We start from the raw sequence: 16,904 nt of genomic DNA on the forward strand, positions 1-16,904 counted from the left end.
CACCTAAGGCTAGGGCACATAAGCGAGAAAGGGATGAAGGTGCTTATGTCAAAAAGGAAACTACCAGAGTTGAAGTCAGTTAAGTTTAATTTGTGTGAAGGCTGCATTCTAGGGAAGCAGAAGAAGGTGAGTTTTGTGGAAGTTGGCAAAGCACCTAAGCTTGGAAACCTGGAGTTAGTACACAGATTTGTGGGGTCCCGCACCAGTGGCATCTCTTGGAGGCTCGCGGTATTACATCATGTTTATTGATGACTCAAACAGGAAGGTATGAGTTTATTTCTTGAAAAGTAAATTTGATGTATTTGAGATTTTTAAGAAATGGAAGGCCATGGTTGAGACAAAAATGAGCTTGAAGCTCAAGTATTTGAGATCAGACAATGGAGGAGAATACACAGATGGGGAGTTCGAGTAGTTCTATATAGTGAATGGAATCATAATTGAGAAAATCATCCCGGGAATGCCGCAGTAGAATGGCGTGGCTGAGTGTATGAACAGAACTCTCAATGAGTGTGCTAGGAGTATGAGGTTGCATACTAGGTTACCAAAGACTGGGCTGATGCTGTGAGCACTACTGCATACCTGATAAATAGGGGGTCTTCTGTTCCCCTAAGTCATAGACTACCGAAAGAAGTCTAGAGTGGAAAAGAGGTAAACCTTTCACATTTGAAAGTTTTTGGATGTGCTTCGTATGTCCATGATGAGTCGGATACTCGGAGTAAACTAGATGGTAAATCTAGTCAATGTTTCTTCATTGGATAAGGAGATGAGGCCTTTGGTTATCGATTTTAGGGTGATCAAAATCGGAAGATCATTAGAAGTCGGAATGTAACTTTTAATGAGTGTGCTATGTACAAGGATAGGTCAAGTGCAAAACCTGAAGTTACAGAGCAGGAACCGAAAAAGTCTGAGTTTGTTAACTTAGATAATCTTTCTGAAAGTACAGTGCAAAAAGAGAAACAATTTGTGGAGGTGGAGCTTGATGAACAATGTTCACTCACGGATGAATGTGATGACAAAGAGTTTTCAAGAGACTTCCAGCACCGGGAAGAGTGTTATTCTTTAGCAAGAGGTAGAAAGAAACCGTATCAAAAAGCTCCAAAGAGGTATGGCTTTGACGATATGGTTTCTTTTGCTCTAACGGCTTGTAGTGGAGATCCATCGTCTACTCAGAATGGTATGCTGAAAGAGGTGGAGTTACTACAGAAAGGTAAAGCTTGGAAATCGGCAGAATTACCCAAAGGAAAAAAAAGGCTAAAGGGTGCAAATGGGTTTACATAAAGAAAGAGTCATTAGAGAAAGCTGTATGATCGATAGGACTAGTAGGAAAGCATGGTGTTATGTCTAAACCAGGTCCTATGCTCAAGTTTAAGAGGCACTTAGACTTGAGTGACACTTGTGGAGTGTGATTGCCCTTAGGGGCTGAGATGGAGATATCCAGAGGAGACACGTTTTGTTAGACTTGATGGGTTTCAAGTCAAGGTGGAGATTGTTAAAGTATGTGACTTTTTCAACCCATTAATACGGTGGGCCCAGCATTAGTCCTTCTCCAAGTAGGAGAGGTTCTTGTTTCAACCGGTTTACTCTTTTACATATGGGTTTTGGAGTCCTTATCCTATGTGTATTTGGACTCCTTGTTTGACTTGTAGTAGGAGTCCTAGACCAACATGTAAAAGTAGAGGATTAATCGACTTAGTGCTTCTATAAAAGGAGACTTGTGTTTGCTACAAAGTGTGTGCCAAGCCAAATAGCTTTATAAGTGTACTAAATTGAGAGCACAGTAGGTGGAGAAAAAGGAGACAAAACGTGAGATAGGAGGTACAAGGGCTGCCATGGTATTTTCTTCTTGGTGGTTTTTGGAGGAGCAAAAAACAAGTGATTAGAAGAAAAAAGTGCTGCAGAGTGAGAGAAGAAAATAGAAATCAGCCGCCATTTATTCCAGCAAAAGAAGAGTTTGTATATCTGTCTTTTGTATTTTATTTGAGAATAATCTCTCTTGTGTGATAGTGAGATTTTGGTGTATTGGGGCTTTGGGATCTAAGTGATTTTCTCTCTACTATTTTTATACTCAATCTTTTGATAGTGAATTTTCTCCGGATCGTCTCCGCCAGTGGATGTAGGCTTGTTAAGCCGAACCACTTAAATCTTGGTGTCGTGTGTTGATTGCCTAATCTTTGTTATTCCACATTCTTCTTAATTTTCGCATCTCACTGGTCTTGAGAAATAAGATTAATTTCCTAACAGAGATCCCACCAGGACTTCATCGGGATCCGTTCGCGACCCACTGAGACTAGGTTGGGAAATAGCTGCGACTCGATTAGGACTCAATGGGACCCGGTTGAGATTCCGCTGGGACATTATCGTTTTAATATGAGTGAATGAAAAAATATATATAAAAATATTTGTGATTTTTAATATGTGTCAAACACCTAAAAATGTTTTTAGGGAAATTATTTTTTAAGAAAATGTTTTCCACTGAAAATATTTTTCAACAAAAACATTTTAGATGGAAACAAACGAGTCTAAATGATAAATTTACCTGCTTATAGATGCAGTTACGGTATAAAGATAAAAATCGCTAGTAACTGAGTACTTTTTCTGTACTCCTATATAGAACACTGTTCCATGTCAGTTCTTCTGAAGAATACCAGAAAACATATAAAATGGCATCCTTAATTAAAAGGATATAATGTCGACTTTGATCTTCTTGTAGCTTTATGAATGTTTCTAGCCATTAACCTTCTGCTTTCTTCATCTATTGACCTCTGTATCCAAAAACTTCATGAAAGATTATGGAGCAGAATGGTAATGTGATAGCGATCTGAGCAGTTAAAAGGATCAAGTTTATTACAAGGTAATTGGATATTTGATTCAAGAAACATGACATCAAGTTGAGTTATATCTTCTCAAAACAGTAAAAGTATTAAAAAAAAAATTAATAGCTGTGTTCTCAATGCTGTTAGAAACATAACTTACAAAATGGGAAACAACAACTATAGTATTGTAGTATTCTATCTCGTAAGTTTTCTTGTGTTTTTTCTCTTATTTTGTCTGTGGGGCTTCTTGCAGGCTTATACTATGGAACTGGAAGCTGAAGTTGCAAAGTTAAAGGAGGATAACCAAGAATTGCGGAAAAAACAGGTATTTTCACTTGTTGAAGACACAGTTGGGTGAAGATTAACACACAAGTCTATTTGCTGTACTCAACTTATAACATTCTTGTTGTAAATACTCATCGATTATCCTTTGCTTGCGACCGGAAGAAATTATCCAAATGCAAACGAATCAGGTACTTCGGATTTTATTTATTGTTCTTGCCCCAACCATGATTGATGAGATATGAATCTACACTGGAAAATGGGATAAAGACAGAATCTTGCTAGGGTCATGAAAAATGTCCCATGACTAATCAATGAAAAACATCATACTATTCTATTTTTTGCTCTCTCTTTCTTTCTGTAGCTTAATTAATAGCACTACTGATGGCAAATCTTTTGTTAGTTGTGTGTAGATTGATCTGCCCATGCCATGTTCCTGTTTGTATAATATATCAATTTGTGTGATTCTTTTCGATGTTATGCTGAGAAATCTGTGTTTTGCATAAGCTAGTGGATTTTTCAGTATCATAAATGCCATCTCTTGATAATTTAGACTAACTGGTTGGGTTTTAAAAGTATAAATAATCGGAAACTATGATTAGAATACTTGGATTTTAAAAGTAAAATATTATATTCATTAAGGAAATATAGATTGTAGAATACATTTATCTCACAATGGGATCACTGATTAGCCTTATATATCTCCTATATAATCTGGTTAACTTGTACACTTAAGCCTTTCTATGGTGAAACCAACAATTTTTTTAAAAAAAAAAAATTAAAAAAGCTGTAAGCTAAGTTGGCTATTGAAAAACTTTGTTAATTGAAACCGTGGTTATCAGGAATACTGCTTGGTTCTCAAAACATTCGTTTGCAGACAAAAATGTAAAAGTAAGTGTAAGAAATATCCCCGATTTGTAATTACTATTCTACCACCTATGCTCCTAGAAAGAGAAACATGAGAAGATGAATTGTGGATACCTCCCCTTGGATTTTGTCGGCTTTGATTGACCTTGTTACTCAAATTTCCACAACAAACACTTGTTATCCCTTTTCCGTGGTTACTTGGAGTCATTGGCATCAATCCTATATGATCTTTTAGGAAATTTACCTTCTGGGTTACTTGGGGTCATTGGCATCAATCCACAACAAACACTATATGTTTTTTGGGTTCTCATATCTTTTCACTTCTTACTGTGCAGTCCCTACTGATTGATCAGAGAATTGTTTTGAAACTGCTGCATCTGGAATGTACCAATTCCTTTCCAACTCGGAATAGCATACTAGTATTTCATATGCTCCTAGGAATATTTCTTCCTCTGCAATAGTATCTATTATGAGAATCGTCATTAACAGTAGTACATCAGCACAAATTTTAAACTTTTCTGTACTCGAATTTTGTCAGTTGTCATTTTATTGTGTCTTCTGGGGTTTGGAAGATTATTAAGTGCGTGATTGGGATATATAGGGAAGCTATCAGCATTCACTGTAAAACATACTTTCAAGATACATAGACAGAATCTCTCTCTCTCTCTCCTTCCTATATACTGTGACATGGCCTCTATTATTGACTTCAAAAGGAAAATGGAGTTATGTAATAAATTTTTGGGATTTTGTGATGTCACAGGTCATGGAGATCATGAATCTCCACCGGGAATCTAAGAAACAATGCTTGAGAAAAACACACAGTGGTCCATGGTAAAGTGCGAGAATGGGATGGTGAATTTGGTTAAACATCATGTATGGTAGGCGGCTGTACATATTAAATGCGAATGTTTGTTCTGTATATTGAGAAGATTGAGCGTTTTGGTATGCTAGATCAACCATCCCATATCTTCTTGGTTGCTTTTCTTCTAAATGTCCAGTTTCCTATCATCAGTAGTCCTAGAAACTCTGTGTTACTGCATTTTGCATGTGATAATTCCTTTGCACTGTCATGTGCAACTCTGTTTATCATGCCCCTGTTTTACGTTATATATAGATATTTCGAGCAATATCGATGTTGAATGATTAAACAGGTTCTCCACAGGAGTACATGCAGTACTGATTTGAAACAGCTCCATGGTTGGGGGTTTGACACTTCACACCGCAGCGGATGGCGATGCACATGCAATTAATATGACTGAATGCAAAAAGTTGTGCCTTTATTATTTCTTTTTAAAAACTAAGTAAAAAATAAAAAAAAATTATGAAGCAATAACATTCTATGTGGTCCTTTTTTTATTTGTTGTGTTTTTTTTTTAAAAAAAAAAAAAATTGTCATTATTATGAAGAAAAAGACTTTTTTTTTTTTAAAAAAAAAAAATACCAAATAAAAAAAGAGAAATGATAAAGGCATAACTTTTTGGCACAACTTTGACCCAACTTTATTCTTATTTTTTATTTTTTAAAAAACAAAGTAAAAGATAAAAAAAAAAATTCCGAAGCAATAACATTCTATGTTGTCCTTTTTTATTTGTTATTTTTTTAAAAATAAAAAAGGTATTTTTCTTCATAAAAATTGTGATTTAAAAAGAAAATACCAAATAAAAAAATGACCACATAGGATGCTATTGCTTCAGAATTTTTTTTATTTTTTAAAAATATAACTATATAAGAGAAAAAAGTTGGGCCAAAGTTTTACCAAAAAGTTGTCTTTATCATACCTCTAATCCTAAAGGCTACTTTTCAATATACTGCGTTTTTCATAAAATGCTATATTAGATAATGACTTCCTTTTGGGTATAGGAACAAAATAAAGTGATAAAACCACTGGATCCACCATCTTGGTTAGTTTTAGAGGTTCTGGTGTTGAGAGCTCGAAAGTAGGTGGCCAGGGACGGAGCCAGACATTTTGATGGGAGGTGGCCAAATAAAATAAGGAGTCAAAGTATATATATATATATATATATATATATATATATATATAGTGAAGAGAAATTCATTTCAATTTCATTCATGAATAATCAAGAGCTTAAAAGCTCTTACAATCATATCCGAAACTAAAGGATTACACGTCATAGAGGTTAAAAGCATACAAATTTTACATTGAAATCTCATGATGTCAACATCCGTATCCCATACCCAATCTTCAGCTTACAGAACGGATTTGCCCGGAGCAGACTCAATTCGGGGCATAGGTAGCCATTCTCCAAGCATGAGCAAAAGCATCACGCCTAAACCAGTCCTTTTCGACCCGAAGGCCAGAAAATATATTATTTTTAAAGATTAAATAAATGTATAAAAAATAATGCATTAAATGAAACAAGAAAATAAACAAAATAAAAGAATAAAAATATAAAATAATGATGCTTCATATATTTAATTTTCAATAAAACACCTATTAAAATGGAACCGATTTTTTTAAATCCTAAAAATCATCTATAATTTAATATGTTAAATTATTCAATTGGTTGATTAGATTTAATAGGGTTTACTTCCCTTTTCTCATCTCTTCAATTGATATTGTAGTTTCATACCATATATATATATTGGCTATTTCAACTATTGAGTTTATTCATTCAGGCCCCCAAAATAAAGAGGGTTAAATTAGTATATTAATACAAGTGTCAGATAGGTCTTTTGAAAAGTTTGTATAGTGTTAAGATAGAATTTAACATTTTCACAACAATGAGTGGAAGATCTTCACGTGGAAGACTTCCGCTCACTGTTTTCATTATGATTTTACGTTGATCCAAGCTTATGGTGCATAATAATACGTGGATCATCATGTTCCCAAGCCACATTGCAAGTCTCTTCTTTTTTTTTTTTTTTTTTCTTCTTTGGTGGTTAATTAGTTTCAACCAACTAATAATCCATAAAAAATAATATTTAATTAAAGTTAAGAAATATTTAGAGAGCTTGATATTTGGTGCTCGTAAAAAGTAGTTAGATAAAATAACGAAAACATGTTTTTTAGCTAAAATTTGGCTAAACTTTAGAGTGCTCATTCTCTTATATATAGTTTAACTAGCAGTTATGCAAAAGTATCAAATAATAAACTGCTTTTACTCTATTTTATTTAGGGTTAAATACTTTTTTGCCCTATGTGGTTTAACAGCTTTATTTTTTGCCTTATAGAGTTTAGTTTTTATCACATGAGGTACCTCAGGTTTACATAAAAATGGAGATGGCACCTCGTCTAAATTCCGTCCAAAATTTGACGGAAAGCCACATCAGTACCATTAAAAATTCGACACGTGTCCATATATTAATTAAAAATACAAAATAAAAATTTTAAAATTAAAAATATCATAAAATTAGAAAAGGGGGGGGTGGCTCTACCCCTTTGGCCATTCGGGGTGGTTTGGCTACCCCCATGGCCCTTGGTACTGACGTGGCTTTTCATCAAATTTTGGATGAAATTTTGACGAATGTACCATCTCCGTTTTTATGTAAACCCGAGATACCTCTTGTGATAACAATTAAACTATAGGAGACAAAAAATAAAGTTGTTAAACCACATGGGGCAAAAAAGGTATTTAACCCTTCTATTTAAATGTAACTTGTATTCTATCTGCATTCATTTTCTGGTTAATAACTTTTTTGGTACCTTGGTTTTAACGTTTTTTTTATTTTTTATTTTTTCCCTAGGTTTTAAAACCAAACAAATCTGGTACCTCACCTATAGAAAAAGACAAAATTAATACCTCCATTAGTTTCCGTCAATCCCAATTAACGGATTTTCCACGGGTCACTCCCATAATACGCCACGTGTCCTTAAAAATTAAAAATAATAAAAAATAAAAGATAATAATAACTTTTTTAAAAAAAAACATAAAAAATTAGTAGAGAAATGATTTTGTTCACCAAATGGGAAGAGGTTTGACGATCTCTAAAATGGCCGGAGAGGGGAATAGAGAGCTTGATGGATGTTACTTTTTGTAGAATTTAACAAAATTTTGGGTAAAAATAATTTTTAGAGAAGTCATTCACGATGTTCTTATCTCTCTATTTCATTCTTTATCTTCTTCCCTTCTATCCTCTCTATTTCTTCTAATTCTCTTCTCCGTAGGTCTCTGTTTTTTCTTTACTTTTTGTTTGGTTGTTTCATTTTATTTTACCTAAAAGATCTAGAGAAAGAAGGCTTTAAACAGTGAGAAATAGCTGAGATCTCTCTTACTATTTCTCTGATTCTGAATGAATGTGTTAAAAGGTGGATGTCTCTTTCCATTTCTCTCGAAATGAAGTGAAGTGGGAGTGGAGAAGAAGAAGAAATGCAGGGGTTAAAATATATAGTGGATAGGGCCAAACTTTTTAATGGGTAGGGGCCAAATAAGCTGAAAATCAATTTTTAAAAAAATTTTCACCTTGTAAAATTTTTTAAAGTGGGGGACGGGGACGCATTGGCCTATACTGGCTACCCCAGCTCCATCCCTGTGGGTGGTGGTTCGATAGTGAGTAATGGACGTTGAATTAGAACTAATGAAAAGCTTATAGAATTGATTTGAAATAAAGATACTATGTTTTCTGTTTTCCATTGTATTTGATGTTTTTACTTGATGTGACAAATGTCTAATGAAAGCTGTAAAAATGAGTTTTACACCACATCCTGATAAAAAGGGCTCTAGAATAACTTTAATTAGGTTGTATTGTAAATTGAGTGTTTTGCACCCTACAGTAAGAAGCACACATCTTAGCTCGAAACACCAAAAAATAATATAGTTATTTATACCAAATAATTTCATTTCTCTTGACAAGTTACTTAGAGACAAAATACTCATCGATAAAACCACTGAATTCACTATCTTATTTGGTTTTAAAGACTCCGGTGTTGAGGGCTCGAAAGTGGGTGGTGGTTCGGTAGTGAGCGGTGGGTGTTGAGTTAGATATAATGTGGTATGTTATGTTTTAGGCTAAGCCTTATTCAAAAATATTGGCTAGCCCAAAAACACATGTTTTTTCCATCTTTTTTGTAACATTTTTGCCTTAAACTCTTAAAATAAACCCAAAAAATAGGTCAATCTCATAAAATAAGCTCAAAAAATAGTCTAATTAAAGGTCTAAAACACTTAAAAAATCCAAAAGGCTATAAAAAACAGTAGTTATAAAACCGCCGGTTATTGGATTGAATAATCGCTAACTGTCGGTTATAAAATAACTGCTAACCGCCTAGGTGGTTGCGATTATTTAAAATTGATAACCGCTCAAGGCGGTTGCGGTTATAGCCAATAACCCTCAGTTACCTTTTGAGCAACCCTAGCTTGTCCAGTGAGCAGCGCCCGGGGGTGGTTAGGGGCGCTTGTACAGTAAATCTCTCTCTGATTTTGCAAGAAAAAATTAGAGAGAGGCGCATGAGGTGATTCTGGAGAAGCCGTGGGATTGGATGGTGCTAGGGAGCCCGACATTTGGCTCCCGAAAATTGTCCAAACTGAGGTGGCAATATTGTTTTTTTGTGAATAAAAGAGATTGAGAACAAATTTTTGTGAATAAAAAAATATTTCCACCTCAGTTTGGGCAATTTTCGGGAGCCAAATGTCGGGCTCCCTAGCACTCGCCCTTGGGATTAGGTGACAAAGGGAGGGTGGGGTGAGTCATGGGTGACGTGGGCTGAGGCTACGGAGTATCTTGGTGCTGACCACTACCTGGTCAGCTCCGATTCGACTCGGATGCAGGAAGCCGCTGACTCGCTCGACTATATAATTGACATTGTGCCTGTGCTTCACCCTCATGAGCCTTACCTTTCTCTGTTGAGGCTCGACGGAAAGTTGATATTGATGGGTGTCATCAATACCCTTATGCAGTTTTTCACCCCGGTCGTTATGCTTGGTGACTCTCTCTCTCTATAATTGCAGAAAATTTAGGCAAAGATTGAATTTTTTTTTCTGGGTATATGATTTCCGACAGTGTTTAGTATGTTTGATTGGTAAAAGTAGTTGTGAAAGGTGTAAAATTCTGCTCTGATTGTTTTTTTTTTTTTTTTTTCTCTTGAGAATTAAAGTGAAAGGTTGGAAAAATTTGTTTTCTCTGAAATTTCGATTGCATTTATGGTTGCTAATTGTGGGTGCTCTGTTTTTGTTCTGCTTTAATAGGGAGAAAGACAATCTTTGTAGTCAGTGGCGAATTTTCTGTGGGGGCGACCTGGGGGCGGGAATTAAAAAAACATTTCTTAACTCAGTTTTTAATTTTTGGTTTGTTGCGCCTCTGGTATTTTTACCCTTCACTCAGTTCATTGTGCAGCGTGCTGTTAATTTTTAATTGTTTGATGTCCTTAAGGAAACAGAGGAGATGCTTGAGTTCTGCAAAGAGAAGGGCCTGAGTTCCATGATTGAAGTTGTGAAGATGGATTATGTTAACAGAGCCCTTGAAAGGTTGGAGAAGAATGATCTAAGATACAAAGATGAAAACCAAAACACCGAAGACAGGAAGCAATCTTGATCAGAGAAAACCAACACACCCAACACAAGCCAAGCCCTATACTGTAATTTCACCCATTTCCAGAAGGGGGGGCGCGCACTGTACAAGCGCCCTGCGCCCTCTTCTGGAAGAGCCCTGCTATGCGGCTGCCTAGCGTCAGAAATGTATTAAAAAAAAATTTGTCATTTTTTTTAGTTAAATTTTTATGAGTTAATATTTAATTTTTAATGCCTCAAAACTTGTTTTTGGATTCAAACTAAAATCTAGGGGTGAAAGGTTACCCATTTAGGGATTGTATCACCCGAAAGGGATGCGATCATCCTAAATTTGGTGCTAATACTTTAAATTTAGTACTAATATCTCAAATTTGGATTTCCCTTTAATATCTCTCTTCTCAATTAAAAAAAAAAAAAAAATTAGCCACGTCAAACTTTGGTAAACATTGGGATGACCCCAGGTTGCCGAAAATCTCTACTCTTTCTAGAAATGGGTGCTCGCACATTGTGTCGCGCGCCCTCACAAAGCGTTTAGAAACACTTTTACTAAAATACTCCTAATTGGAGGTGCTTTTTACTATACAAGGGTATCAAAATTTGAATCAAGTCGGTATGAATAGAATCACTTGCCAAGTGCCCCCTATTCAAGTGTTCAAAACTGTTTGGGGACGTTTTTAGGCCTAAAACGCCCCCACAAAGAATGTCATTAGAGTCACATTTTTTTTGTAATAGAACTGATGGAAAAGTTTATAGGATTGCTTTGAATTAAAGATACTATATTTTCATCTCCATTGTATTTGGTGTTTTTACATGCATGATAAGGCAAATGTCCATTAAAAGCTGTAAAAATGAGTTTTACATCACATCTTGATAGAAGAAGCTTTCAATTTGGTATGCCAACCAAAATGCTTCCGCCGAAGACTCTGAAAATAATATCCATAAAATCTATCTTAAAGAGAAATTTCTTGTTTCTTTGTTCTTCGACAAAGATTTGTATTTCCTATTGGAAAAGGCTTTCTCCCAATGCTACATGTGATTACCCAACGTATTGAGGTTATTTCGATTGATGATATGTTTTACTCTTTGATACATCAAAATAACATACATGCAACATCTGAGTCCACAATTTCCTCAGGATTTAGAATCAAAGTCTTAAGTAGTCTTTAAGAAATTATTTTCTTTCCTTATAGACAATAGCTTTTGTGGAAAGACAATTCCTTTGTCCATTCAGCGCCTCAGGGTCTCAACACATACACATAAATCTGAGGTCACTGCTTCGCTTGATCAAATTAGATCACCAAAATTCAATGTGTAATAATCTTTCTCAAAATAGAATGCCACAGTTTCATTTACGAAATTTATTTGTTTAAGGATACAAAGATTATGAACTAAGACATTGTGTGATAACCAAGTTACTCATACTCATAGCCATATTCAATGTAATCCTAAGACATTTCACATGCATAATAAATATAATGAACTTTGGTAATAAGCATGTAAAAAACATTTTGATATGCCAAATTCTCAAATCATTTAACCAGTGAACATATATCATTATAAACATTGAATGCGCATAGATATTAAATTATTGGGATTTAGGATAAAATCCCCAGCCGTATTTGTAAGATATAGTGATTTAATCTAGATCGTAGGATGCTTTTAAGTGAGATCCAATGATTGGATCCATTAATAATATCAACAATAAGATTAATCAAGTTAGTTCTAACCGTTGAAATAAATTAATTTTTTCTACCAAATATGACTTAGCGGTCATAATTAAACAATATTTAATTATAATTATGATATGACAGTCATGATTAAGTACAATTTTTTTTTTTTTTTTTGAGAAAAATATTATTAAGTACATGTTAGATAAGTGTGATTGAACAATGAGACTTAAAAGACCATTAGTAACAATTATTTTTTGTTAATTACGAAAAAAAAAACATGTTTTTTAATGAATAGACAACTCACGCACAAGTTAGTAAGATTGATTGAAAATGCAATAGCCCACTCATTGTAAGAATTAGGTAATGAAATGTTGCATATGAGCCACACTTTATTGGAAATTTCTTATATACCACTCCACATTTAAGCAAACTACACTTGCCAAACACAAAACAGGTCTACAAGACTACAATCCCACAGCAGCTACACAAGACATCATAGTACAACAAAATAATTACTCCAAATAACACCAACTGATTGCTCTAATGACCATAACAGAATACTCAACACATGAAGAATTGTGCATAGAGAAAGCAAACATAACTCTTTTTAGGACACTAAAACAGTAAATTGCGTTAGAAAAACTGAAAAACAAACGCCATGAAGAGAGGATGTTACATGCCCACATTCATCGGTCAACACCCAAGGCTAATGTTACATATGCTACTTCCACAGTCTACGTCAGCGTGAGGTTTCTGACCACCAAGCAAGTCATGTTCCGCCTGTTTTTCCAGATTTGATTCATGAGCATTAACCGATGAATGCGTCTTTGTCTTTCTTAATATTCCTTCTAATTCATTTTTCAATTTCTCCATATATAGTAGGCCTCTCATCCCCTTCCAATCTTAAGCACATCTTTACAAGTTTAACGACTTCCTTGATTTGCTCCTTATTCCCTTCTTCATCTATATCCTTATTCCCTTCTTCATCCACACCCTTCCCTTCTTCATCCACACCCTTATTCCCTTCTTCATCTATATCCTTATTCCCTTCTTCATCCACACCCTTCCCTTCTTCATCCACACCCTTATTCCCTTCTTCATCCACACCCTTATTCCCTTCTTCACCTATATCATAACCAAGAAGTTCAGACAATAGAATCTCTTTCAATAAAGAAAGAAAATTATTGAAAAGAAAATGCATAACAACATTTCTTCTTTTCTTGGGCCTAGTGGATGGAGACCTAGTGGATGGAGCTACATCTGTTAGTAGCTCCGCGAGGACCATTCTTCTTTTCTTGGACCTAGTGGATGGAGCTACATCTGTTAGTAGCGCCGCAAGGACCACTCCAAAGCTATAAACATCACTTTTCTTTGTCAATTGGTTCGTCAGTAAATATTCAGGATCCAAGTATCCATGAATTCCTTGCACTACAGTATCTACATCATTTTGATCGTGGGGAACCAATTTTGAAATTCCAAAGTTGGAGATTTTCGCAGTGAAATTATCACCAAGCAGTATGTTTGAGGGCTTGACATCTCCATGAATTATATCTAAAGAGTGTAGATACGATAGTGCATCCGCAGTTTCTACAGCTATTCTTAGATAGGTTTCCCATCGTTTGGTGGATGTGTTGTCTTCACCATGTATATACTCAAAGAGTGTACGTTCTGAGACAAATTCGTAGACTAGCACAGGAACTTCCGTCTCTAAACAACAGCCCAAGAGTTTGACAACATTCTTATGGTCAATTTTAGAGAGTTGAATAATTCCCTTAATGAACTGGTTAGCTTGGTCTGGATCCACTGTCTTGGACTTCTTGATAACAATTGTATTATCTGGTAAAAATCCTTTGTAACCTCCTTTGCCAATGATCCTACGCATGTCATAGTTGTTGATAGCCTCCTTCAACTCTTCAGAAGTAAAGATTTTGGCCTTTTTAGCGGTGGATCGTTGGAGATGCTTTTCTAAGTCTGAACCCCCATTTTGGCGAAAGAAGTTTACTTTAAGCTTAATAGATATTCTTGCCTGGAATTCCAAGTACAGCCACCAGCTACCCCCAAGTGTAGAAGTTAAGCCAATGCCAATCCCTGAACTTGGAAAAGTCGAAACCTTATGGTCAAGATTTAAAGTTTGTGTAATTAATTGCATACATGATATTATCTAAAGTTGTACAAAATGGTAAATTTACTTACCAATGACAACCCCAATAATTGGGGGTGGGACAACCCCAATAATTGGGGGTGGGACATCGTCTACAGGACAACCTTCACCATCTTTACAATCACCACATGTATAATTGCCTGGTATGTTGAAACAGTGCTGGTTCGTGCAATTATGAGTCCCTTCCAAACATTCGTCAATGTCTGCACATCAAGTGAGGAATGCAGGCCAACCACATAGTATAATCATAATTAATGAAATACATGCATACATTGAAACGCGAAGGGGGGAAATAAATGTCATAAAAATAAAGTGATATTGAATTCAGGAAACAATTATTGATCTTTTACTTTTTTTCGATGTATAAATTACCTTGGCAACCCCCAAGGCCTTGGAGGTATGGGTTCCCTCGGTAACCTTGCTTGCACTTGCAACGGTACCCGCCCAGGATATTAATGCATTCAGTAGTAGTATTAATATTCTTACATGCGAAGTTCGGTTCCTTCTGAGCTTTGTCACATGTGAGATTGCCAACTGCCCAATCAAGCACCAATGGAACCGTTTGGTTGGTATAATTTTGGAGATAAGTGGCGGAGAAGTTGAACTGGCCTTTCTCGACAACAAAAGCATAGCCGCAAGGATTGAAGTTCCGAACATTTTCGTGATTATTAAAGCTCTGTACTTGAATACTAATATTTTTGACTCCATACGGAAACCTTAACTCGCAACACCCAACGCCAGAGCAAGACCCATTCCCCACATTGGTAGGGGTAGGGCATTGGGATGAGCACCCAATCTTGAACTCTTCTCCATTTTGGAACCCACTGAGGAATGCGATAGTGTCACAGCCGATAACAGTGAACCTATTTTTGCTGTTGGAAATGGTGTACTGGGGCAACGTGAGGTTCGTGTAATAACTGTTGTTGGATTGGTAACACTCTCGGCCTACCCAATTCATGACAAGAATCTCATGAGTGTCGGTGGATATATTTCTTACACGGATATTACCTATCATTGGTGAATTTGATGTCGAAGAGTTTTCGCATGTGATACGAAAACTTTCATCCAGATAGCAGCCCTCAGTGAAGCCAAATGGGAATGGAATTTCTACATCTCCACAGTGCCTGGGGCAGCCAGGCGTGGGCTTAGTTGGAATACTTGCTGTTGTTGCTGCTGCTGCTGCCGCCGCCACAATTGCAAATATTATGATCACTACTCCAGGCAGTGCTATTATCTGCAAAAGCTTCCCACTCAACCCCATGCCTTGCTGGAACTTTTTTAACGAGTGTTTTCGATCTTATATTTTGTGTTTAGATCGATAGATGTGCTTTGACAGCCCTAGCTACTACACTCTTCCCTTTTATAAACGCATATGGAACGATCCAAGACCAATTCAGCCGGTAACTTTTATGTCATATAGCAAAAATAACAGGTCCAAAGTATCTTTTACAAGTTGAGTCATTTTCCGAGAAATAACGTTACATAGAGAGAGAGAGAAAATGAAGATAGTCCAATGCTTTTTGTATCCCTATATCTCTCAAACTTTTACAAACATGGCTGTATTGGCATATTGAAAATTTCCTACTTTATCCAAACAGTGAGTGAATGACAAAGATCTTACTAGGGCAGTGTCTGTGCCCTAGTAAAGATTCGTGAAACGTGCAAAGAGTCCCACAATATTGGAAAAGTAATAGTTAATATATTTTAGTAGATTAAAGTTCATTAGTATTAGTTTAGGTTTTTGAGCAAAATTATCAAACTATTTATCTTTAGCTCCAGTATCTTTTCTGTGAGCTTTGTTTTAGTGCTTTTACTTATTTATGAAGCCATTATAATTGAGAGGATGGGTCAATTTTTGATCCATCTCCTACTATTTTATTGTATTTTCTGTGTTATAATTTTCATTTTGATTTTGTTATCGTAGAGCATACTTTTTTTTTATTTTTTTGGTGTTTTAATTCCTGTATATGACCCTTTCTCAACCATCCAAGACGACGAATTTTCTGTGGGCCATGCTCACAGAAAATTCTTGCTATTTTTTTATTTTATTTTTTTTCTAGTAATTCTTTGATAATAATTCAAGTTTCATTCTTGCTATTTTTGTTTTCCTCTTTAATTATACTTCTTTTCATTTTGAACTACTCCGACAAGAACAAAGATTTTACCATCTATTAGTTTATATATATAAATTAAACTAAATTCAATGGTCCTATGTTTTTAATCATCTACGTGTGATTGTGTCATTTAGTAAATGTTCAGTACAATTAAAAAACAAAGTGCATGTTCAATAATGTACCATTGTATAACTTTTAGTATATCTTTTCATTAAAAGAAGCCTAATATATATTTTCACATGAAAAATAAGATGGGAATGTGTTTAAATTTTAAAATTAAATTATAATGAAAATTTTTGTAATTTAACGGGAATTATGTGCTAATATATATTAATATATTAATATATATACATCTCAACCTTAACTGTCGCTTCTAGCTTCAGAGACGCTAGCTACTGTTTGTAGGGTGATTTTTGTTGTTATTATGCTTTTTCCTTGTTTAACTGACTTTGTATTTTTGATATTTGCTTTTTATTTCTGTTATATTTCTTGAGTCTTGTGGGTTTTAGTCTTCCTATTGTGTGTTGTTCTTG

The 16,904-nt window shown here is 35.3% G+C and overlaps 1 protein-coding gene and 1 long non-coding RNA gene across 2 annotated transcripts; one reads left to right on the forward strand and one right to left on the reverse strand.

The window, feature by feature from the left end:
- Positions 1–3,226: 3,226 nt before the first annotated feature.
- LOC132184068 (uncharacterized) lies at positions 3,227–4,918 on the forward strand. Its single transcript, XR_009440529.1, has 2 exons — positions 3,227–3,286; positions 4,723–4,918. It is a non-coding gene; the product is annotated as an uncharacterized LOC132184068 (long non-coding RNA).
- Positions 4,919–12,608: 7,690 nt separating this feature from the next.
- Positions 12,609–15,594, reverse strand: LOC132184942 (wall-associated receptor kinase 2-like). Its single transcript, XM_059598734.1, has 3 exons — positions 14,630–15,594; positions 14,290–14,460; positions 12,609–14,184 (listed from the first exon to the last, which is right to left on the reverse strand). The coding sequence occupies exons 1-3, from the start codon at positions 15,516–15,518 to the stop codon at positions 12,950–12,952; spliced, it is 2,295 nt and encodes a 764-aa protein (XP_059454717.1). The 5' UTR covers positions 15,519–15,594; the 3' UTR covers positions 12,609–12,949.
- Between the last annotated feature and the right edge of the window lie 1,310 nt (positions 15,595–16,904).

Source organism: Corylus avellana, chromosome ca6 (genome assembly GCF_901000735.1).
Source record: "Corylus avellana chromosome ca6, CavTom2PMs-1.0".
Taxonomy (NCBI): Eukaryota; Viridiplantae; Streptophyta; class Magnoliopsida; order Fagales; family Betulaceae; genus Corylus; species Corylus avellana.